Consider the following 25010-nt stretch of genomic DNA (forward strand, 5'->3'; position numbering starts at 1 on the left):
ATAATAACATCAATAGGTGAGAAACAAAGCCATCTCAATTACCAAACTTCATTCGTATATATTCATATGGATCCTCTTGCCATAGCTCTTCATCCTCATCTTTATAACACATCACAGTGAAAATCACATCTTCACATATATTCTAAGAGCAAGGAAACCCAAAACAAAAGAATGTAGGCTTGTCTACATTTTAGCAGTATCATTATCATTTTAACATTTATTTAAAGTCTTTAGTCCACAATGATTCCATTTAAAAAAAAAAAGACATTTGTATTCACTAAAAGAAGAAAAAGGATTTGTATTCATCCACTGACCAAAGGAAAAAAGGCTCAAAAAAGTGGCACAAAAGTAAAAAGGCTTTTAAAGAGAGATATAAAATATTAAATTAAACCAAGAGGGCACTGGCTTTAGACAGGGTACCTGGTTTCAAATCCCACCTCTGACATTTGCTCCTTGTGTCACCTAGAAAAAGTTACTTAACCTTCCTTGGCCTTACTTAACCTTCCTTGGCCTCGTTTCAATATTTAAAAATAAAAGGGTGAACTAGATGGTTTCTGATATCCCTGCCAGCTCCAGATCTATGATTCCAAAGGCCAAAGAGTCTCAAAACTGCACCAGAGTCTTGCAAAACATACTTCTATAGGGTATCAAAATTTTTTTTTTATAACTTGAGTCAAATTGAGGCAACATATCACCTCAACTCTGCAATTAAATACTAAAAACTTATTATCTTCATTGTGAGAGGTAAAAAGAATGTTACACAAATTAAAAATATCTTTTTTCTCTCTTGCAAGAAAATATCATTCCTTCAGTAGAACAAATGGGTAAATTTATAGTATGATACAATACAGCATAATGTAAAAAAAAATTTTAAAAGTCTAATATAACTGCAGCTATGCAGATGTGAATTTCATCTCAAAAAGCATAGCAAAAACAATTTTCCTCGAACACTTACGAAATCACTTTTTGTGGTTATCAGATTGAAGATCCAGAAAATTTTATGGATTTGTCCAATGTTTCAAATTAAGAAAAAAAAATTTCATCCATTAACTAAGTTCTTAAAATCTCTTCCAATTACCCAAGTTATTTATATAAAAATGAGGATTTGTTCAGAATCTGCCTTAAAGTTGTGACACAAAGCAATAACTTTAAATACTAGCATTAAGATGAACACCAAACATTAAAAACTTGCAACTGAAATTACAGAATCACACAATCTAAAAGGGGAAAGAACTTGCAAACAGAACATGAAATATTATAGTACCCTCTAAGAAACTTCACTATTATATAAATTATAGATACATTTGTTAAGCAGTTTTCAAAGTGCTTTCATGACATACCACATTTGATCCTCCTAACAACACAGTAAAGTAGACTAGGAAGACAGTATCATTTGGTCCATGTTGAAACCAAAATTCAGAAAAGTTAAATAACTTGTTCAAGGTCATTCAAATGGTAAAATCTGAAACTAAAAGAAAGATCTTCTGACTCTTGCTCCAGCCCTCTTACTATGACACCACCAATGGTCTCAATTTTCCTCCCAATCACATCAAACTATCCCATTTATTTTTGACATAATTATGCATTTAAGGGTATTGAAAATATCTCATATTGTACTTAACATTATCTTGTTTGGAAGTTCTAATTTAAGCAGAAAACAAATTTTGAAGAATTTTAGGTTGACACTGACCTGTATATGTGGCTTCATCTGTTTCCAGGTTATAGAATGAATTACCCCTTGGTTAAGATAGTTCAATGTTTGCTGAAGAACACGTGGAGCTACATATTCTTTCTGTCTATATTGGTTTAAAATTTTTAAAAGTACCTAAGAAAAGTTTTCATGGAAAAAAAAAGCATTACAAACATAGACTACAGTCACAGAATTTTAGAGCTGGAAGCAATTTCAGAGACAAGCTATACCAATCACTCCAATTTATAGATGACAAAACTGGTATTCAATGAGATTCAGTGAGCAGCAGCCCAAGTTCGGAGAATTCAGAACATATTCAGGTTTTCTAACTCTTAGAAGTAGAATGCTCTTTGTATTACACTAACCAAATTACTATTGAATTGGCTAAATAAAATAACGTACCCTTAACATAAATGTAGTATGTAAATAGGTGGTATGGGTGTCAAGTCAAAAAAACATTTCTTAGGGGTTACTATGTGTCAGGCACTGTGCTAAGGGCTCAGATATAAATACAAGACAAGACAAGACAGGACAGGACTGGAAGAGAAAAGAAAAGAAAAAGACAGTCTCTGCCCTCAAGGAGCTTTCAATCTAATAAGGGAAGAAAACATCTAAAAGGAAACTGAAGGTAAGATGGGGAAGAAAAGGTGAGCAGGGAAAAGAGGGGAGCCTACAGAGGAATGAAAGTGTTAAAGTAGTTGGCTTGGGCATTTTCCTTAAAACCGAGGTTCTAAGGATCTGACTGACCAATCCAGGTAAGGAGCTGAAGGGGCACAGTACAATTTATAATCAAATTGATTTATGAATCAAGGAGTGAATTTAGTTCATATTATCTTAAATTCTAGGTTTACAAAATCTGTCAGTGAACCAGTCAGCTTCAAGACCCAGGTGTGTTCTACTGCAGGACTAGTTTAAAAATAAGTGTAATCATAAAAGTGTATTTTATTCTTGAAAATAAAATATAGCTCTTTCCAATCTGAGTTCATGAATATGAAAGAATTATGATGTTTTAATCGGAATTTATTTGAAATTTTGTAAACATACAAATTAAAGGACCAAGATAAGAATTTATAGTGTCAGATACACTGACATTAAAATATTTAGAGCTATAAAAATAAATATGTAGAAGTGAGACTGGTAAAATTCCATTATAATAAACTTCAAACAGGTATACATTTTGTCAATTCAACAGCCTGCTACAGTTGAAACAGCAGGGAACATATTTCATGATCATAATCTCCAAATTCCATGCTGACTTTCTGTAAGAAGAATGTCACTAATGGCGTTGCTCATAATGAAATCACATATTGTATGTACAAATTAACATCATAGGAAACTATGACAGAAAATATCTTTTAGAAAGCATTCTCTTCGGATGGATGGATATGAATGCAATTTTCATAAAAGAAAATGTTTCTGTCATAAGACAAAAGACTTCCAAATTATTCAGCTTAACACACAAAATGAACTGAGATGGGAATAAAAAGAGCCTTTTTTTTAAGCTACACTGGAATAAGAGGGAAATCAAAGAAGGGAGAAGAGCAGTGCTTAGAGTGGATAGAATAATTGCTAACAACAGAGAGAAGGCAGAGATACTTAGTTTTATTTTGCTTCTGTTTTTTCTGCAAAAGAGATTATGTTTGAAACGAGAACACAAAAAAATATAATCGGAAAGTAGATAGGCAAGATAAGTAATAAGATAGCAAGAGAGTACCGAATTGTCCTTATGAATTCAAGTTACTAGGCCCACAGAAATTATATCTTTGGGTACTAGAAGAACTAACAAATGTAACTATTGAGCCACTGTAAATTATATATGAAAGACTAGAAAATGGGAAAATTAGCACAGGCCTGAAGAAGGGCAAATTTTCAAGAAAGGAAGAGGGAAAAAAAGTCTGCAAACTATAGGGCAGTAAGAATGATTTACAGCCCTAGGAAAATACTAAGATGGTCATGAAAGAGGTTGTAAATATCTTTAAAATGAAGCATTGTTAACAAAGAGCTAACAATGAGTCATCAAGGGCAGGTTATGCACACACCTGTCCATTGTGGGAATTTGATTAATTTGAAAATATATCTATATTACAATAATTCTTTCCCTTTTTTTCTTCCTTTCTTTTTTCTCCCTTCCTTCCTTCCTTCCTTTCTTCTTTTTCCAATTAGGGAGGAGGGAGAGAAAATGATAGGTCTAGGATTATCAAAAAAAAAATAATAATAAAGATCACTGTAGCATAGAAAAGGAAGGATAAAAGGAAACATAAACAAGACTGCTCTGAAAGTTACACATTGAATTTATTATATATTTAACAAGAAAGAGAGGCAGCAGTCATACTAGATAGTTTGCCCTGAAGACCGAAAGAACTGGGGTCAAGTTCCATCTCTGACATATATGGGTTGTGTGACTTTAGACAAATCACTTAACTTACTAGTGCTAAAGGCAACACTTTCAGTTCCAGAGAAGATGCCAATCTGAATTAGTAAAGGGGGGTTTCCTCTCCCAAAAGTTCCCTATATCAATTAAATTGCAGGTCCTTCTTTAAAAGGAACAGCAACTACATGTAATGGCTATTCGTTATTTCATATACATTCTTTCCTTTTCCTTTCTACTTTGTCTATTGAAATATGCTTTTCATTTGGTCTTCGTTAAGTTCAGAAGAAAAAAATGAAATTTAAAAAAAGGACAGGTAACAAATACGACATTAACTTCATTTCCTTTTTTGACAGTGTTACTAAACTGAGGGAAATGTTTGCCCAAATTTTAACAAAGCATTTGACAAAGTGTATCATACTATTCTTGTAAGAAAAGATGAGAGGGGCAGATCAGTCAATAATTGTGTTGGTAAGCAAAATGGGCTCCTTAGCACTTAGTTCAACAAGTGCCCTTGAAGAGTCTGGCTTTTGTTTGCTTTGAGTAATTCAGTGTATTTCATTGAGTCTTACTAAGTGCTAAGCCCCAGGCCCAAACCCCTATTAGGCTTAAAACCTATGTGGGTGTGGATTGGCAACTAAGGTGGGGCCCAAGGTGGGGCTAACTCCAGGGAGGGCCTAGTTTACATTTCTGGGACAGCAGAGGCTCTGTTAGACCACGATGGATTTAAGTCGCCTCTTGGTGACGATTTTAGGTCGCATGTGTGACTCACCCCTGATGCTGAAAAAGATATAAAACCAGGGGTTGGCCTCCTCTTCCTTGGAGCTCATTCCCGAAGCAGTGGTGGCGTGCGTGACTCTGGGCCAGCCCTTGTTCTGAGCTCCCGGGCTGAACCTAGATGTTGGTAACTATGAATCTGTATTGGGTCTGTTGATGTTTGTAATTTGTTTGTATTTTGTTCTGAAGTCCAGTGTGCTGGTCTTTTCCCTTGAACTAAGTGAATGATATTTGTATGCTGAATTAAAGTAAGCTTGTCAACCCCTTCACGTAGCTTTCCTTAGTTAAGCAGATCAAAAGAACCTGTGCTTTGGCAGCTTTCTGGGTGCTGGCTGTTGGTGGGTCCTACACCCCCACAACAGTTGCTTGCCGGATTGTTGAAACAATAATATAATTAGATAGATTCAGAACTGGTTGAGTGGCTGGACTCAAAGAGTATTTATTAATGTATCAAGGTCAATGTGGCAGAAAGCCTCCAGGGAAGTACCTTTGGTAACTTAGGCTTCACTCTGTGCTATAGTATAGTATATTCATATATATATATGTAGTATAGTATATTCATTAAATTTGCAAATGACACAAAGCTAAAAGAGATGTCAAGGTTAGGATCTCAAAAGATCTTGGAAAGCTAAAGCAAAGGTCTGAATCTAAGAAGACAAAATTCAGAAGAAACTGATGTATTCTTACAATTAGGTTAAAAAAATTAACTTCACAAGTACAAGATGTTAGTTTATATGAAAAGAATATGAGGGATTTAGTGGACCAGAAGCTAAATATAAGTGAGCAGTGTGATGTAGTGGCCAAAAAACTAAGACAACCTTAGGTTGTATTAAGAGAGGAAAGCTTCCAAGAATAAAAAGGCAATAGTCAGTAAATAAGCATCTATCAAGTACCTACTATGTGCCAGGCACCAGGCTAAGTTCTGGGGATACAAAGAAAGGTGAAAGATAATCCTTTCCCCCGAGTAGTTCACAATCTAATATAGGAGCAACAACATGCAAACAGATATGTACAAACTAATTACATACAGGACAAATAGGAGATAATTAACAGAGGGAAAGATTTCCTGTAGAAAGTAGGATTTTAGATAGAACTTCAAAGAAGACATCTTGTTAGTGGAATAGGAATAAGGACAGTGTTACTGTATTGCCATGTATATGAGGGGGTATAAGACGATTGGAGAGGTGAGAAGAGGGCTAGAATTATAAAGGGCTCTAACATCAAATGGATTTTGTATTTTATCCCGAGGAAATAGGGAACCACTGAAGTTTACTGAATGGTCACGCAGGTGCTTTAGGAAAATCACTTTGGTGGCTCAATAGAAGGTAGACGAGACTGCGGAAAGATTTGTGGCACAGATACCAACCATCAGGGTACTGCAATAGCTCAGGAGTGAGGTGATAGGGCTTGCACCAGAGTGGTAGTAGTACCAGAGGAAAGAAGGGGACATATTCAAGAAATGTTTCACAGGTGAAATCAAGAGGCTTTGACAACAGATTGGATATTGAGAGGGGTAGGGGTTAGAGACAGTGAGAAGAGTCAAGTACTATACTTTGTATAGTAAGTAGTACATCAGTATTCTGCCCTAGTCTGAATACATTGAAATTATCATGTTCAATTCTGGGTGTCACCAGTAATGGATAATTGATGAGCTGGAGAGAACTCAGAGAATGACAACTAATGCCTTGAATCCATGTCCATGTCATGAGCAACTAAGGGAGAAACCAGACAAGAAGCAGTCAAGGAAGGGGAATGATAACATCTCCAACTAGTTGAAGTATGCAGGAGAGAGTAAACTGGCAGATGATTTTATATGGGGAAAAAAGGCAGAAGAAAGGAACTCTCCAGCTATAGTAATGCTGTTGTCTGAATCCAGCCAGTGAAATTCTATGTAAAACTTGTTCAGCCAAGTAGTATATGTAGGTGGTACTAGCTATTCTTGTTCTGTGCCACTGGTGAGTGAAGATATGTGGGCCTTTGCTGAGAAGAAACAAATACAAAGGGAAGAATTCATCCAACCTCTGCCTAAAACTGACCTGCCTCCTCTTCCTTTCCTTTTCTCTCACACTGAAATGTAGAGGTATGTAGATTGGAGTGATCTTTTAAGGGGACAGAAGGGCTTTTTGCTTCCTTTCTAACTATAAGGTCTGTGGGGGGAATACTTTATTGAACTGACACAAGTTAACATGACTTCCATAGAGGCAAAGGGTACACTTATTCCATATCCTTTTTAATTAGAAGTTGTATTATTTTGGATTTGTTCCCAAGATGGCAGCCAGAAAGCAGGAACTAGTGTGAGCTCCCTGCTGAGTCTCTCCAAAAACCTATAAAAAATGGCTCTGAACCAATTCTAGAATGGCAGAACCCACAAAACAGCAGAGGGAAGCAGGGCTCCAGCCCAGGACAGCCTGGATGGTCTCTGGGTGAGGTCTATCCCACACGGAGCTAGGAGTTGGGAGCTCGGAGCTGGGAGCGGAGACCAGTGTGAGCAGCTCAGACCAACCAGACCAGGAGCCGGGCGGAATGTGCCCTACTACCCTGAATCAGTGAGCTGCAGCAGTCATCAGACTTCTCAACCCACAAACACCAAAGACAGCAGAGAAGGTTAGCGGGAAAAGCTGGAGGAGTGGAAGGAGTTCGCAGTTCGGCTACCATCCCTGGGGGCAGCGGAGGTGGGGCAGCTACAGCTGCAGTTGCTTCTGGCCCCAGACCCACCTGGTGGGAGGAATTAAGTGGCAGATCAGAGCAGGAGTGCACAGCCTGCTGAAGATTTAAGCCCAGTCCGGGTTGGGGGTTCTTGGGGAAGGAGGAGTGCTGGGGTGACAGAGCTGGCACCTCCCCCCCAAACGTGGAACATAGAACTCTCTAGTCTACAAGCAGTCATACCCCACTGAAAAACTCAAGGGTCAAGTTAGTTGGTTGGGAATATGGCCAGGCAGTGAAAACGCACCCAGATAAAGTCTCAGACTTTGGATTCTTTCGTTGGTGACAAAGAAGACCAAAACATACAGACAGAAGAAGTTAACAAAGTCAAAGAGCCTACAACAGAAACCTCCAAGAGAAACATGAACTGGTCCCAGGCCATGAAAGAGCTCAAAAAGGATTTGGAAAAGCAAGTTAGAGAAGTAGAGGAAAAATTGGGAAGAGAAATGAGAAGGATACGAGAAAACCATGAAAAACAAGTCAATGACTTGCTAAAGGAAACCCAAAAAAATACTGAAAAATACACTGAAGAAAACAACACCTTAAAAAATAGACTAACTCAAATGGCAAAAGAGCTCCAAAAAGCCAATGAGGAGAAGAATGCCTTGAAAGGCAGAATTAGCCAAATGGAAAAGGAGGTCCAAAAGACCACTGAAGAAAATACTACCTTAAAAATGAGATTGGAGCAAGTGGAAGCTAGTGACTTGATGAGAAATCAAGATATTATAAAAGAGAACCAAAGGAATGAAAAAATGGAAGACAATGTGAAATATCTCATTGGAAAAACCACTGACCTGGAAAATAGATCCAGGAGAGAGAATTTAAAAATTATTGGAGTACCTGAAAGCTATGATCAAAAAAAGAGCCTAAATATCATCTTTCAAGAAATTATCAAGGAGAACTACCCTGATATTCTAGAGCCACAGGGCAAAATAGAAATTGAAAGAATCCACAAATCGCCTCCTCAAATGGATCCCAAAAAGAAATCTCCTAGGAATATTGTCGCCAAATTCCAGAGCTCCCAGATCAAGGAGAAAATACTGCAAGCAGCCAGAAAGAAACAATTTGAGTATTGTGGAAACACAATCAGAATAACCCAAGATCTGGCAGCTTCTACATTAAGAGATCGAAGGGCTTGGAATACGATATTCCGGAGGTCAATGGAGCTAGGATTAAAACCTAGAATCACCTACCCAGCAAAACTGAGTATCATGCTCCAGGGCAAAATATGGATTTTCAATAAAATAGAGGACTTTCAAGCTTTCTCAGTGAAAAGACCAGAACTGAATAGAAAATCTGACTTTCAAACACAAGAATCAAGAGAAGCATGAAAAGGTAATCAAGAAAAACAACAAAAAAAGAAATTGCAAGGGACTTACCAAAGTTGAACTGTTTTGTTTACATTCCTACATGGAAAGATGACATGTATGATTCATGAGACCTCACTATTAGGGTAGCTGAAGGGAATATGCATATATATATGTTTATGTATATATATATATATAAGTGAATGTGTATGTATGTATACATCTATGTGTATGTATATATATATACGTATATATATATATATATAGAGAGAGAGAGAGAGAGAGAGAGAGTGAGGACACTGTGAGTTGAAGATGAAGGAAAGATATCTAAAAGAAATAAAATCAAATTAAGGGATGAGAGAAGGAGATAGGGGGAGATAGAATGGGGTAAATTATCTCACATAAAGGGGGCAAGAGGAAGCAGTTCTGTGGGAGGAGGGGAGAGGGCAGGTGAGGGGGGAATGAGTGAATCTTGCTCTCATCAGATTAGGCCTGAGGAGAGAATACCATACATACCCAACTGGGTATCTTACCCCACAGGAAAGAAGAAGGAAGAAGATAAAAAAAGGGGGGTTGATGGAGGGGAGGGCAGATGGGGGTGGAGGTAATCAAAAATAAACACTTTCAAAAGGGGACAGGATCAAGGGAGAAAATTCAATAAAGGGAGATGGGTTGGGAAGGAGCAAAATATAGTTAGTCTTTCACAACATGAATATTGTGGAAGGGTTATACATGATGATATACATGTGGCCTATGTTGAATTGCTTGACTTCTTAGGGAGGGTGGGTGGGAAGGGAAGAGGGGAGAGAATTTGGAACTCAAAGTTTTAAAAACAGATGTTCAAAAACAACAAAAAAAAAGTTTTTGCATGCAACTAGAAAATAAGATACACAGGCAAAGGGGAATAGAAATTTATCTTGCCCTACAAGAAAGGAAGGGAAAAGGGGATGGGAGGGGAGTGGGGTGACAGAGGGGATGGCTGACTGGGGAACCAGAATATATGCCATCTTGGAGTGGGGGGGAGGGTAGAAACGGGGAGAAAATTTGTAATTCAAACTCTTGTGAAAATCAATGCTGAAAACTAAATATGTTAAATAAATAAATTTAAATTAAAAAGAAGTTGTATTATTTTAATTTCTTGTGAAGAGCAAAGTTGTTTTTGTTGAATGTTACTGTCTACAAGTGTCTCAGTATATTTTATCTCCTGAGACTGAATCACCATTTTGGCTTAGGTAAATTCTGGCCTAAAATAGTTGGCTTTGATATTAAACTTTATTTTGGGGTGGGGGAAGTGTTATGGAAGAAAGGAAGTCCTTGGAAGCAGATAACCAGACACATCACCCTGATTTTCTATAGCTAAAGTACTGTAAAAGACTTATGGGTGGTCTTTTCAATAGAATAACTGGAAAGCTCCCATTCAACCTGTGGAAATGGTGAGTTAAATGCTTGAGGAGCTTGATAGGGAAACTAAACATAGGGCAGAATCAATTATCCTACTGTTCTTAGTGACAAGCTTTGGAAAAGCAGCTTTGCCAACTCAAGGAGAGTAAAGATAGATTGTTATTTTTTACTATATCAGAGGCACTGGGCAAATGAGCTTTTGACCCTTAAAGATCATATCTTGAAAGTGTAAACACAATTAATATATCTAATAATTGTACAAGAGAAAAACGCAAAATTAATGGAATAAGAGATTAATAGGTTTCTGGTAAAAAGTATAATAAATTCTCAGATGAATGTATTAAAAATGCTTTGAAATGCTGCCAAGACTGGTGCTGTAGGGAGAAAAATAGGAGCAGGGATGATAGGTAGAGAGCATAGCAGATGTTTAAGAAAGCCTTGGTTAACAAAAGCTCCAATTTGCCCTATTAATTACTGTTGCTTCTATTACAACCCAGGCTACTACTTCTCAGGGAGAGACTTCATTTAGAGGGGATTAAGAGAGTAGGAATGTGTGCAGCTGAAGGAGAAACTTAAAAAGTCAGTCAATAAATCACCAGAATGACAGAGGTTATGATGTAATAGTAACAATTCAAAGTATCTGTCAACTACAAGTTTCATCAAAGCAGAAAGCTTACAGATGATTTACTCTTACAAAGTAAGTTCAATCAACTGCAGCCCCTTTATCTCTTTTTAGGTGGATAAAACTGGAAGTTCTGAATAACTGGCCCCATGAAAATAAATTTCCTCTAAAGCCATTTCTCCAGTGGAGGTCAACAAGGGAAGAAGTTAAATTTTGAAAAAGAAATAGGTTTGAAAAAGAAATGAAGATCTTGTCAACTGGTCAGATTACTTTCTGGCAAATAAAGAGGGAAGAAATGGAAGAAGTAGTGTCAGATTTTATATTCTTGGGCTCAAAGGTCACTGCAGATGGCAACTTGAGCCATGAAATTAAGACACTTTGTCCTTGGAAGGAAAGCTATGACAAATATGGACAGCATATTAAAAAGCAGAGGCACAAACTTGCCAACAAAGGTCTGTATAGTTAAAGCCATAGTTTTTCTAGTAGTAATGTATGGCTGTGAGAGTGTGACTACAAAGGAAAGCAGATCACCATAGAATCAATGCTTTCAAACTGCAGTGCTAGAGAAGATTTTTTAAAGGCCTTTCGACAACAAAGAGATCAAGTCAGTCAATACTTAATGAATTTAATTCAGACTACTCACTGGAAGGTAAGATACCGAAGGTGAAGCTCAAATACCCTGGCCACATAATGAGAATACAGTACTCACTAGAAAAGATCCTGATGTTGGGAAAGATTGAAGGCAAAAGTAGAATAGGACAGCAGAATATGAGTTGGATAATTAGTATCATGGAAGCAACAAATATGAGCTTGGTATAAACTCCAGGAGATACTGAAGGACAAAAGTGGTTGGCATGCTATGACGCATGGGGTTACATGTGTGACAAGACTGAACGAATGAACAATAACAACAGGCTGGATTTATATCCCTTCCCCACAACCTTCTACCCCTACCCAATTCCTATGACTAGTGTGCTTCAGGTAAATCAGGTCCTGCATTTTGGACACAGTCCTACCTGAATGGCATCAGACTTTAGCTGTGTACCTTCCCTATAAGACCACCATAGAGGCTTGCACAGATTAACTGATAAAACCAAATTAAAGTAGCTAAGAGTTCACAAACCTCTTACATGCAACTTTTACCAGGACCTGTACCCTGGAATAGAGTCTGCAGATAGTAAGATTTGACCTACATCATACCTATTCAGGATTCCCAGGCCTACCAGCCAAAATCTCCCCAACCCGTCCACTAAGGAAGAGGATAATATTAACCTTTGGTCCCTGCAGAAATGTCTATTGAAGAGTGACCACCTTCTTCTATGGGGATTGGATAAAAACTGTTTCACCTTTAAATTACCATCAAATAGGCCAAAGGATCTACTTTCCTCCAAGTAAACTTCTAGTCACTTCAATTATAAAAAATTAATTTTACCTTCCCTACACCATGAAAAAGCAAAGCCATTCCCAGTAATTCTACCCCTTGGTCCTCCAAACCCTTTCTGGGAAGGAGCTGTCAAAACCATTCAGGGGAAAAGAAACCTATCAATTACAGGAACTTGAACCATTGCATGAAATGTTCTGAAGAGACAAAAACCTCCAGGCCTGGTCAATCCTGCACAGAGGATGGAAACAAAGAGGCCAGAGAGAGTTAACTGGGACTATATTCAAAATGTAGTCCATCTTGGTAGGACAAGTCCTCCCGAAGGTAGGATCCAAAGAACTACTGGAAGGAAGAGCCCTACCCCTTCTTAGATTTGTGCTAATTTATCAAAGACATAGCCTCTGAAAGAGATGCCCTCTAACTCTGATAATGAGGAGTATGACAATCCTTTGCTTTAAAAGTACATTCCATGATATCCCCTGCCTAGGGATGTTATAGAAAACAGAAAACTCAGCAAATATGGTGACCACAGGCCCAACCCTGAACCTTTCATGGAATAAAATAGGGATCCTGACCAGAGTCAATTGTACAGGAAAATAAGATATGTTCACCAATATAATGATTTTGACAATAAGAGGCAGGCTGAGAATCATCTGGTATTATACCATACTGATCCTTAAAAGGTAGACACACAGAATGATATGAAGAACATCACTGTGCAGAAGTAACCGTGTCATCCTTGGTGATGATGGGTCATATGGATGACAAGGAACATATGAATCCACAGCCACCATTACACAGCATCATGATTCCCCTGTCCAGATTGATGATGAACTCAATCCCTAGTCTCAGTTGTTCTTATGAAGGTATTAACCTATTCAGTTTGGGAGAAGACTCATAATGTACCTGATGGGCACTAACATGTCCCAAAAACAAATAAATGTATGCCATAAGAAGCATCAGCAAAATTCTTCCATCAATCCTGATAAATGAATAACTGATCAATAAAGAACCTTTAATTGTCAAATTATGTTCTAGTCTCTAGGTCCCAGAACACTCAGCCAGTGCCCTGGAATCAATATAAATTAAAATTATATTTGTTCCATACCTCAAAGGTCTCTATGGCCAACCATGCTAAGCCGACTAGGAAGCACTGACAGGATCCATAACCTCAGGGTATCCTAATCACTAGTTTAATAGCTGCTAAAATCCATTTTCATATACTTTTCTCATAATGAGCAGAACCATCAGTATAACCAAACAATGTTCTAGGTGATCATAGTCAGGAGCCCACCAGTCTCATGGAAGGGGTAAAGCACTGGGGCTAGGAAGGGAAGCCTCAATTGCCAAAAATGTTACAATAATGTTACCTGTGCTTGATGGGCACAGGTGCGCATGATGTTGGATATACCATTTCTAGTTAACAATAGAAAGTTTCTTATTAAAGGATCTATCTAGTATTACCCTCGGAAATGATAGACAATTCTGCATGAAAGGTAATCATGAGACCATACAACATACATTCAGTAAGCACCCAGAGTCCAATAACATGAAAACAATTTCCTCAAATATAATAAGACAAGTGGCCATCTCAGAGAAGTAACACCTGCAGAAGCTCAATAGTCATTTAATCTGGCCACTATCCCTTGATGCCTATCAGAGACTCTACTCAGCCTGGTCCATATGAAAAGAGAACTTCAGGAACACAGATACCACAGGATAATGGTCCAAGAGGAGAGACGGCTGGACGGCCTATATTAAATGTTCCGTGGCTACAGCCTGTTCTGGTCCTCACTCAAAATAGTCAGATTCAGGAATTACAAATTCTCAGGTGTAGAATGTAGTTTCCTTACAAAACCCAAGTGACCAAAGCAGGAACTGTGGAACAAGAGTAGACCAGGATCATGATCTAAGCATCCAAAGACTCCACCTAGGCTAACAGCACAAGGATGCCTAGAACTAATCACAGGGTTAGCCCACAGACAAGATTAATAGTGAAGGATCTTCCAAAGGGGTAGTAAGCAGATTGTGGACCCAGTCCCCTACCCTAGATAGCAGCACCAGTCCGTCTCCTAAAGAGCCCAGGAAGACAGATTTAGTCTCTGGAGCTCACAGGTAGGGCAACATCATAGGGTTACCTGAAGCAGATTATTGGAAGAATAACTAAATAACAGAAAGAGACAGAGAACAGAGAGAGACTGAGAGAAAGATACAAAATGATAGACAGAGATTACAAGTACAAGGATGTTCAAGACACAATCCCAGAATAGGAACATGACTCCAAAATGAAATGAGAGTGGGGAAAAAAAACTGAAAAGAAATGAGAACAATGGAGGTGAGACTTGGAAAAAAAATTCATAGTTATCCCAAGTATACTTCTCCTCCCCCTCCTAGAAAGCCATGCCATATAATAGAAGTTTTAGAGAGGAGGAAAAAAATCAGCAAAACTGATCAATACGCTGCAAAAGTTCAAAACTATGTCCAATTTGTACATCTGTGGATCTCCTGCCTCCAGGAAGGGATAGGTTAAGGGCTGTCCGTTCATATCTCTTCACTTAAATTATGTTTGATCTTCATTGTTTTCTTTTTACATTTTACATTTATTTGGGGGTTTTTGGTGTGTAGTTATTAGTTGAATTTACATAGGTGTAGTAACTATGCATATTGTTCTCTTAGCTCTGCTTACTTTATTCTGAAATAATGCCTATAGATACTTCCATACTTCTGGTTATTTATCACACCCACATCATTTCCTACAGCAGAGCAATATTCCATTATATTCACAAAATACAGTTTGATTAGCTATTCTCCAATTGATGGGCTATTCTTTCCTATCACAAAAAGTGGTACTAGAAATACTCTGGTGAATATAATAAAAATAACAATTTCACCTAAATTAATTTACTTCTTTAGTGCCATACCAATTAAACTACCAAAAAATTATCTTATAGAGCTAGATAAAATAGCTAAATTCATCTGGAAGAACAAAACATCCAGATTATCAAGGGAATTAATGAAAAGAAGTGCTAGGGAAGGTGGCCTAGCCATACGAGATCTTCAACTATATCATATAACACCAGTCATTAAAATTACTTGGTACTAGCTAAGAAATAGAGTGGTGGATCAGTGGACTAGGTTAGGTACACAAGACACAGTAGTCAATGACTATAGTAATCTACTGTTTGATACACCCAAAGATGCCAACTTCTGGGATAAAAACTCACTATCTGACAAAAACTGCTGGAAAAACTGGAAAATTATATGGCAGAAACTGGGAATATATCACTCTCTCATACTATATACCAAAATAAAGTCAAAATGCGTTCATGATTTAGATATAAAGGCTGATACTATAAGTAATCTAGGAGAACAAAGAATAGCTTACCTTATGGAGAAGGGAAGAATTTGTGACCAAATGAGAGATAACGTTATAGATAAATGGATGATTTTGATTACATTAAATTGAAAAGTTTTTGTACAAACAAAGCCAATGCAAGCAAGATTAGAGGGGAAGAAGAAAATTGGGAAAGAATTTTTATAACCAGTGTCTCTGATAAAGGCCTTACTTCTAAAATAAACAGAGCACTGAGTCAAATTTATAAGAATACAAGTCATTCCCCAATTGAGAAATGGTCAAAGGATATGGACAGGCAGTTTTCTGAGGAAGAAATGAAAGATACCTATAGTCATATGAAAAAATGCTCTAAATCACCATTGATTAGAGAAACGCAAATCAAAACAACTCTTAGGTACCACATCTCTCCTGTAAGATTGGCTTAACAGGACAAAACAGGAAAATCTTAAATGCTGGAGAGGATGTGGGAAAATTGGAACACTAATGCATTGTTGATGGAGTTGTGAACTGATCCAACTATTCTGGAGAGCAATTTGGAACTATGCCCAAAGGGCTATAAAGATGTGCATACCCTTTTACCCAGCAATACCATTTCTAGGGCTATATCCCAAAGAAATCATACAAGTGGGGAAAGGACCTATATGTTCAAAAATATTCATAGTAGCTCTTTTTGTGGTGGCAGAGAATTGGAAATCAAGAGGATGCCCATCAACTGTGGAATGGCTAAGCAAGTTGTGGTATATGAATGTAATGGAATACTATTGTGCTATAAGAAATGAGGAGCAGACAGACTTCATAATAACCTTGGAAAGACTTATATGATCTGATGCTGACTGAGGGGAGCAGAACCAGGAGAACATTATACACAGTTACAGATACACGGTATCACATATGACTAACTTTGATAAAGTTGGCTCTTCTCAGCAATGCAAGGTTCTAAGACAACTCCAAAAGGCTCAGGATAGAAAAAGCGATTCACATCCAGAGAAAGAATTACGGAGTCTGAATGCATATTGAAGCAAACTATTTGCTCTCTTTTTTTGTTTGTTTTTGTTTCTTCTTTCTCGCAGTTCATTCCATTGGTTGTAGTTCTTCTTTACAACTTGACTATTGTGAAAATACATTTAGTGTGAAGGTATGTGTAGAGCCCATATCACATTGCATGCTGTCTTGGGTGGGGAGGGGAGAAGAAAGGGAGAGGGAGAAAATTTGAAATTCAAAAACTTGAGGAACTGAATGTTGTAAACTAAAAATAAAAATTAATTAATTTTAAAAAAATTTTTAAACAAGAAATACTCTGGTGTATATGGGGACTTTTCACGATGGCTTCCTTTGGGCATCAGCTCAGTAATGGAGTTGCCAGTTGAAAGGGTATGGATGCTTTTTGTCATATTATTTGCATAATCCCAAATTGCTTTCCAAAATGGTCATACCACTTTACAGCTCCATTGACAATGTGCGCCGTGGGAAAACTTTATTGTATTGTTTGAACCTAACCCTATATGGCTGGAAAACTAGACCTGCTGCTTAAGAGAACAGATTTATTTAATGTTTAACTCCTGACCTAGATTATGCTGACCAGAAAACCAGCCAGAAGTGAAGACTGATTTAAGGAATGTAAGGAGTTTTCTCCCACTATATATCTCAAGCAACCCATAGGCCATATCTCGAAACTGCCTCCATGCTGGCCAATCAGTTATTGTTTCCCCGTTCCTCTGTTTGAAACCTATGTAAAGTGTTACCCTTTTTCAGATCTCCTTTCCATTGGACAGAATAAATAGATAAACATCTTTCTAAATTATTCCAGTTTAGGAATCTTTTATTCTGAGCTAACAAATTGCTATCAGAAGTAGGATCTTTTATGGCAGACCCAAGAGGTAGGAAAGGACCTAGAAAATATCACCCTGTACAGTAAAAACCCAATGAGTACCCCCATGGTTCAAGTAGAACAGTCAAGTCACTCCAGACTAAGTCTTAGAACTAAGGCCTCTGGGTGTTCAAAAAAGCTAGAAGGCTGTGTAACTCCTTGCAAGCTAGCCTAACCACCCTTTTGCACAAATGAGTAGTCTTCTTGGACTAATAAAACAAGAGTTGGCCAGTGGGGGCAGGAAGCAGAGGAGTAGTGGGGAGGGGTGGGGCACCATCCATTAATTCGGCAAGTCTTCCAGTAGGTCTTTCTTTTTTCTTTATCTTTCCTTGTCTTTCTCTTCCTGTACTTCTCTTACCTCCCCAAGACTCTTAGAAAATAAAGTGGATACCCCATCTGTGACCATATAATAAAGATAGCAAATTCACGGGCCATCAGTTGAACCATGTGACCTGCTAAGCGAGAATTCTTTATTCATTTACTTGATTGAGTCACTGAGAAAAACTGGTCACCTAACATCAGTCCTACAATCATTCACTTAACCCCAGATTAATGAGGGAAACTCATACCTGTGTTAGTCAAAATGGGCTGAATGCTTAACTACTAAGTTTGTTCAACTTTTACGATATTGAATAAAACATGGAATTTTAAGTTTTTGTTGTTATTTTCACCAAACGGTGAAACTTGTAACCATATGTGTTCTTTCAAAGCCTGGGAAATCTTCCTACATTGAGCAGTACGCTTGTTTCCTGGTACCAGTCTAAGTTCTCTGACTTACAGCCCTGACACCCAATTTGATCCCTCTGACTATGAGTTGCCATGAATTTGGTCTGTATTAATCCTTAAAGGAATTCTATCAATCCTTTAAAAAGATGAGCAGTTAAGGAGATCTCTCCACAGATTCGGGTTACTTTAAACTATAGCCTAGCTATCTGCTTCTATAATTGTGATTCTACTAGATAGGAATGTTCAGCTTAAAGCCCAAAAGTAGGAAAATTGTGCAGAAACCTTACTGCATTGTTTGAACCTAGCCCTTCAAGGCTGGGAAACTAAACCTGCTGCCTAATAGAATAGATTCCTTTAATGCTTAACTCATGACCCAGGTTATACTGACCAGAAACCTAGTCAGCTCTGAAGACTGATCAAAGTAATGCAATATTTGTCCTACTACACATCTCCAGCAACACAAGTGTCTTATTTGGAAACTGCCTCTATGCTGGCAAATCAATTTCTTTGTTATTTTGTTGGAATCCTATATAAAGTGTAATTACAGACACTCAAGAGGAATGAGTCATCTTCTTTCAGCTCTCCTCTCTGCTGGAAGACATAATAAACTTCTTTCTAAATTATTCCAGTTTAGGAAAGTCTTATTCTAAGCTAATAGTTATCCTATACTCCCTCCAACAGGGACTATAACAATTTATTGTCATTTTTGCACATTTTCAGGGTGTGAGGTAAAATCTCAGGGTTAATGTGATTTACATTTCTCTTAGTGATTTGGGGCATACATGTGGTTGTGCAGCCTTCGAGTCTTTTCTGGAGGTGATCTGTGAATTCTTTCAACTAGTATTTCACTTTCTGTGTTCAGAAGTTCTGGGCATTTCTCTTCTACTATTTGTTACATTGTAGTGTTAAAGGTTTTTGTGGGGAGACTTAAGATCTTTAGGTTATTCTTACATATCCTATCTTTGGGATTAGTATGTTTTACTCCCATAGTAAGCATATTTTCTTTTAAAGTGATTGTTGGGGTTTTTTTACTTCTCTTCTAAATCAGTCTTCATTTCTGTATATTTGCATTCCCAATCTATTGTTCTCTCATTTGTTTCTTTGGTAAGAGGTGCTATCCCAGCTCCCAGTTTTTCTATTCTGCTCATCATGTTTTGTCATAAATTCTGCTCTTATAATTCTCATTTCTCTTCTGAACCACTCAGTAACAGTATGTTGTAGTTCCATATTCTCTTCACATTCAACAGCATCCTCTGTCTCAAGTGTTGTTATTTTCTTTATAGTAATTATTCACATAGCTCATTTATGAATTCTAGGGGCCATATTTCCTTCTGTTGCTAATATTTTCCCTGTTGACTTATCTGCTTATGTTCAAAGTCTTTGAGTTTCTTTCTTCCTGAAATCTTTAGTACTTTCAGTCTTTTTTTCCTGATTTTCCCCTATTACCTTTCTGAAGGTCCTCTCTGATGGTAGTTATGTTGGGGGATGTAAGTCAAAGCATCTCAGCCACCTCCCACACTAAGTAATTCAAAGTTCACTAGTCTAGGTATCTGCAATGATTGAATGACTTTTGGGTGATCAGAACAGTGCTCTTTCCTTCAGCCTTCACACACACACACACACACACACACACACACACACACACACACAGAGTGGGTGTCCTATCCTGTGTTCTTATCCCATTTCCTCTGACAAGTTTAGAGGTGCCTTGCTGGTCCTGTGATGATAATTCAGAGCTTTGCAGTGCTAAAGCGACATAAGTTTTTTTGCTCTAGCAAGTTTTTGCTCCTGAAAGGTGTCAACAGGAAATCACACCTTCATGGAACTTACATGAAAACTAGATTTATTACAAGAGGAATGAATATACATGTGGAAATCAAAGCCAGAACAAAACACAGTCCTTATAGAAGTTTTCATTTTTATAATAGCAGGACAAAGGGAAAAGAAGATGCAAGGAAGGGGCATGAAATGGGAGGGGCAACAGGGCCGCAAAAGTAGGGAAAAAAGACAAGACTACTCTCCACAGGGAGGAGCAAGGTGATGGCAAAAGCTGTATTCTTTTTTCCCTTGGGAACTGCTAGACCATGAAGATAGGAGGGTCCACTTATCTGCAAAGGATCCCAGCTGCACAAGTGCTATCCCAGTCTGGCATAGACTGGCTGGTGCCTGCTTTGCCTCCCAAAGACACACAGGGAGTCCAGCTTGGGGTGCAACAACAAATTATGTCAGCTCAGGGGGTGCTTCATCCTTGGCACATTCAGAGTCTCCTGCATATTCTGGGTATAGTGCTTCTGGAAAATATGGTAACTCCACAGGTTAAGTTGGATTCAGAGGAAGGGCAGCCATGAGAGATGGGGGAGGTTACTAAGTGATCTCAGAGTCAATTAGTGGCCGTCCATGGGAGGGATTTTCTTTGCTTATTTGTTTTAATTTTTGGATTCTAGGTGTTCTACACCATAGAGACATGTGAAATTGTTTTATCTCTGGTGCATAGTTTCTCTTTCAGACAGGTTTTGAGAGGTTGTGAGGATCAGAGAAAATGTCTAGCCCTCCACTACCCACAAGTCTACTTCATTGCATTTTAACCCTCAAGACTAAACAGTGACACTAGTCTAAATTAGTCTTTGATCAAAAATAATCTAAATTGAATAGTTACTGCTGCTAGAATCTGATCAATGAACTGAACTCCTTTATTTGGCACAATTGCCTTCAAAACTTATATATGCTTCCCAAGTGTGGTCAAGAAAAAGGAGCCTGCCTAGTTGGATCTATGAAGCTTCTACCTAAAAGTCAGCAATGGTGAAAGGTTCCTATGGCTACTTTCAATTTAATTAAACTCAACAAGCATTTGTTAAACTTTTACTATGTGCCAGGAACTGTGCTAAGTGTTAGGGATAAAAAGACAAAAAAATGAAAAATAAAAACAGTGCCTATTCACAAGGAGTGCACAGTCTGAAGAAGACAATATGCAAACAACAATGTACAAACAAGATACACACAGGATAAATTGGAGATAATCTAAAAGGAAAAGCACTGGCACTATAGGAGATCAGAAAAGGCTTCTTTGCAGAAGAGTGGGATATTAAGGAAGCCCGAAAAGATATGAGAAGCCATGAGGAAAGAGAGAAACCCAGGAACGGGGGACAGCCAGTGAAAGTACCCAGGGTCAGGAGATTGGAAACACAGGAAATTACAAGGTGATGAAGGGCTCTGAATACCTAACAGGATTTTATATTTTATCCTAGAAATGATAGGAAGCCATGGACTTTGTTAAATAGGTAGATTACATGGTCAGATCTGGGCTTCAGGAAGATCTTTTTGACAGCTGAGTGGAGAATGGACTAGAATGTGGAAAGACTTGAGGCAAGGAAGCCAACCAGAAGGCTAGTGCAATAGTACAGGCATGAGGTAACAAGGGCCTGCATCAGCAGGGTGGTAATGAAAGGAGGAGGGAAACTGAGCATACAAGAAGTGTTAAAAAAAAAAAATACAAAACTTGACAACCGATTAGATGGAGGCAGGTGAGAGAGAATGAGAAGATGAGGATGACTTAAATTCTGGGCTTGGGGTGACTTTGGGGCAATAAAAATGGGAAGGATAAAGGGATAGGACACCATTGGGTATCAAAGTACTATAATACACAAGACTAATTCCAGGGAAAATATGTTGACATAGAAAGGAGAAAAAAATTAGTATCAAAGAAATAAACTAAACAAGACTCCAACCTAACAATGGATTAAATATAGCCTCAAATGTAAAAGGATTAAGCAGTCCAATCAAATCAAATAGAATGGCAAAATGGATAAGAAAACAAAGCCCAATGATTTGCTGCATGAAAGAATCACATCTAAATAGAGAATGAAAAATATACAAAGAGGAAAAGGAACAAAATTTACTAGACAACAGATGATTACAAAATGCAGCAGTCAGAATTATGCTATCACACAAAGCAAATTAAAATTCACAATGACAAGAGATAAACAGGAATACATTATGCTTAAAGATACCATGGACAATAAAACAATATCAATAGGATTATAAGACCATAGATATAAAGCTGGAAAGGACTTTAAAAGCTATTTAATCTAACCTCCTCCAATTTATAGACTTCAAGAATTGTGTCGGGCCTTCTACCTCTTCTTAGAAACTCCTTATCTATCCTTTTTTTTTCCCTACCACTTTCAACAAAAGTCATTTTTGCTACCACATGGTAGTTCTTCTTGTCCTGGTACCCCTATATGTCTAACCAGAAACTCTGATGGCAACAAAGGGCTGATAGGAGGAAAGGGGATTCAACCTCCAAACAATGAGAAAAATTCCTATTCCAAAAGGAATAGGTTGCCTTGAGAAGTGATAGTTTCATCTTACTGGAGGTTGTGAAGCTGAGATAAATTACCCCTTGCCAATGCCTTTCAAATTCTGTGAATCTTTGATATCAATATTCCCAGTTTTTCTACCCAAGGCTAGAAATTTCCTTATTAGTAATAGCACCTAACTCTATAGAGTTCAGGTCCATAAAGCTTTTCCCACATTTAACAAGCATTTTTTACACTGTTATGTAAAAGGGAGGCAGTATCATGAAATATCTATAGTGCTGGTGTTGCAGTTTAGGGTGCTGGGAACCCTGATGATGTGGTTTGGGGTTGGCTGCTGGGAACCCTGAAATATAACAGTACAGGGCCAGTCTGCGTGTAAAGAATTCAAACATTCAAGCCTTCTTTCAGTCAGGCAGGGCAGTTTATATGATATTCTTAGGGATTCTGTGACTAAATGTGAGATTGGTACTTACATACAAAAAAAATCTGGGAGAAGATCTGGAGAGGATTAAGGAGGTGTAAATAGCCTGGGGTGGCCCAGGTGAGACAGTAAAAGGAATTAAGAGGTCAGAATTAAGTGGTGGAGAGCCAAAGTGAAAGGACTATTGAGTATCTAAGTGGGCTGGGCTGGGCCAGATGCCTGAGTGAGAGGCAGGGACTGGGTTGCTTTCAAAGACGTAGTCTTTTCCTTTTAGGGATCCAGGTCCCATCATGGAATTAAAGTCAAAGGACCTGGGGTTAGATTTTTGGCTGAGCCAACTATGTGACCTTGGGCAGGTCATTTCACCTCTCTGGGCCTCAGTATTCTCTTTGGGGACTGAACTAGAGAGCCTCTGACATTCCTTGTTATTCTAAATATATCAGCTACAATCTTAGATAATCTTCATGATAGCCCTGTAATGCAAGTACTACAGGTACTCCTATAGCTCTTCTACAAAACAGGAAATTGAAACAGAAAAAGATTATGTAATTTCTCTACAGATGTCCAACTGTTCCGTGTCTGAGGTGGGATGTGAACCTACATCACTCTTGAATTCTTTATATTCTCTTATATACAAGAGGAAAAATTACCAAGACAACAATTAGGAATAAACAAATGCAATAAAATTCAAATATAGATATTGTCCCTCAAAACTATCACATGCTTGCTTTGTGCAGATCTAAAACAAAATACTAACAATATCTAACATGTGCATAGATTTTGCCTCAAATTAGGACTCCTGATTTTTTCAGCAACATATTTTCCCTCCTATACCCCTATAGACCTTTTAAGACTCTGTCCTCTTCAACACACCTCAATCAGTGCTAAACTATAGGTGATACAAAAGACATATGACTCAGAGACAAAGAAACTGACTTATACAAGGTACAAGGGAGAAGGGAGAATTAATGTTAAGTTAGAACTAGTGACAGTTTGGCTCACTCTTTTCTTAAAATTAGTCAGATTATAAGCAAGCCCTGAGCATTTTAGTCCAAAGTCCAGAATTCCTTGAAGGCAGAATGCCCAAGGGGCCTAGTCATAAAATTGACTATCCTGTATTAAAGATATGACTCTCATTTGTAAAGAAAAGATGTTACTCTAGTATTCATAAATATTTACAGATTCTTAATACCTACTTCCTAGGTTTATTGTGAAGAAAGGATATTATAAACTTTAAAGTACTATGCAAACGTGAGTCATTTTTTTTAATTGATAACAAACTCAAAGTCTACAACAAAAATATCCTTCAATTTAAAAAGTAGAAAGTTTATATTTACCTGTTGGATTCCTACTGCATAAGTTTTCAAAAAGAATTCTGAAAATTCAAAGTATTCCTTGGTCACATTTCCAGGGCTTCCATATCTTAAAATACACACAGAGAAAGGATTTTAATACTTGAATTTTTAAAATAAAGCAAGCATAAGAACTTAATGAGAACAGTGTCTTACGCACAAAAAGACATCAGTAAATATTTGTTAAATGAATAAGCAGCTTCTATACATAAATTTAAGGCTGGTCCTAAGTATAGGTAAAGGTGGACACCAACATAAATCTGATGCTTTTGTCATAAGAAACAAAAACGCTAAGATCTGTCCACAAACTACAAGGATGAAAAAAAGCCCTCTCTCTCCTGGTTGCTATCTACTATTTATTAACTCCAGGTTATTCTCTCAATTTCCTAGATGACTTTACCATCTCAGGGTCTCTCTCCAACCTATCCCCTGACATAATCCTAGAGAATTCAATATAAATACTGATGACAAAGATGCCTTTAATTTAATCTCTTCAACTTTCATAGTAACTATCTAGATCCCTTCACTTCAAACCTCCTCTAAGACTTTTCCTTTCTATAACTTATTTCTCAATCTCTCCAGAATCTTCCATTTCTCTTTATACTAGGCTCCTTCCCATCTGCCTACAAACATGCTCAGCTATGCCCAGCTGTAAATCTTTCCTAACCCTTCCTCTGCCATCAGGCCATCTCCAATTTATCTTTTCTTACATATACCTTACTTC

At 37.8% G+C, this 25010-nt stretch overlaps 1 protein-coding gene across 3 annotated transcripts in view; it reads right to left on the reverse strand.

The window, feature by feature from the left end:
* The window catches only part of IPO8 (importin 8), a 190420-nt gene that overhangs the window by 79759 nt on the left and 85651 nt on the right, over positions 1-25010 (reverse strand). For all 3 annotated transcript variants that reach the window (XM_036759719.1, XM_036759720.1, XM_036759721.1), the window contains exons 8-10: positions 24272-24356; positions 1691-1825; positions 43-142 (exon numbers count right to left, since the gene is read on the reverse strand). In XM_036759719.1, the coding sequence (XP_036615614.1) occupies positions 43-142; positions 1691-1825; positions 24272-24356 (320 nt within the window). The remainder of the gene's footprint in view (positions 1-42; positions 143-1690; positions 1826-24271; positions 24357-25010) is intronic.

This window comes from Trichosurus vulpecula, chromosome 5 (genome assembly GCF_011100635.1).
Source record: "Trichosurus vulpecula isolate mTriVul1 chromosome 5, mTriVul1.pri, whole genome shotgun sequence".
Classification (NCBI taxonomy): Eukaryota; Metazoa; Chordata; class Mammalia; order Diprotodontia; family Phalangeridae; genus Trichosurus; species Trichosurus vulpecula.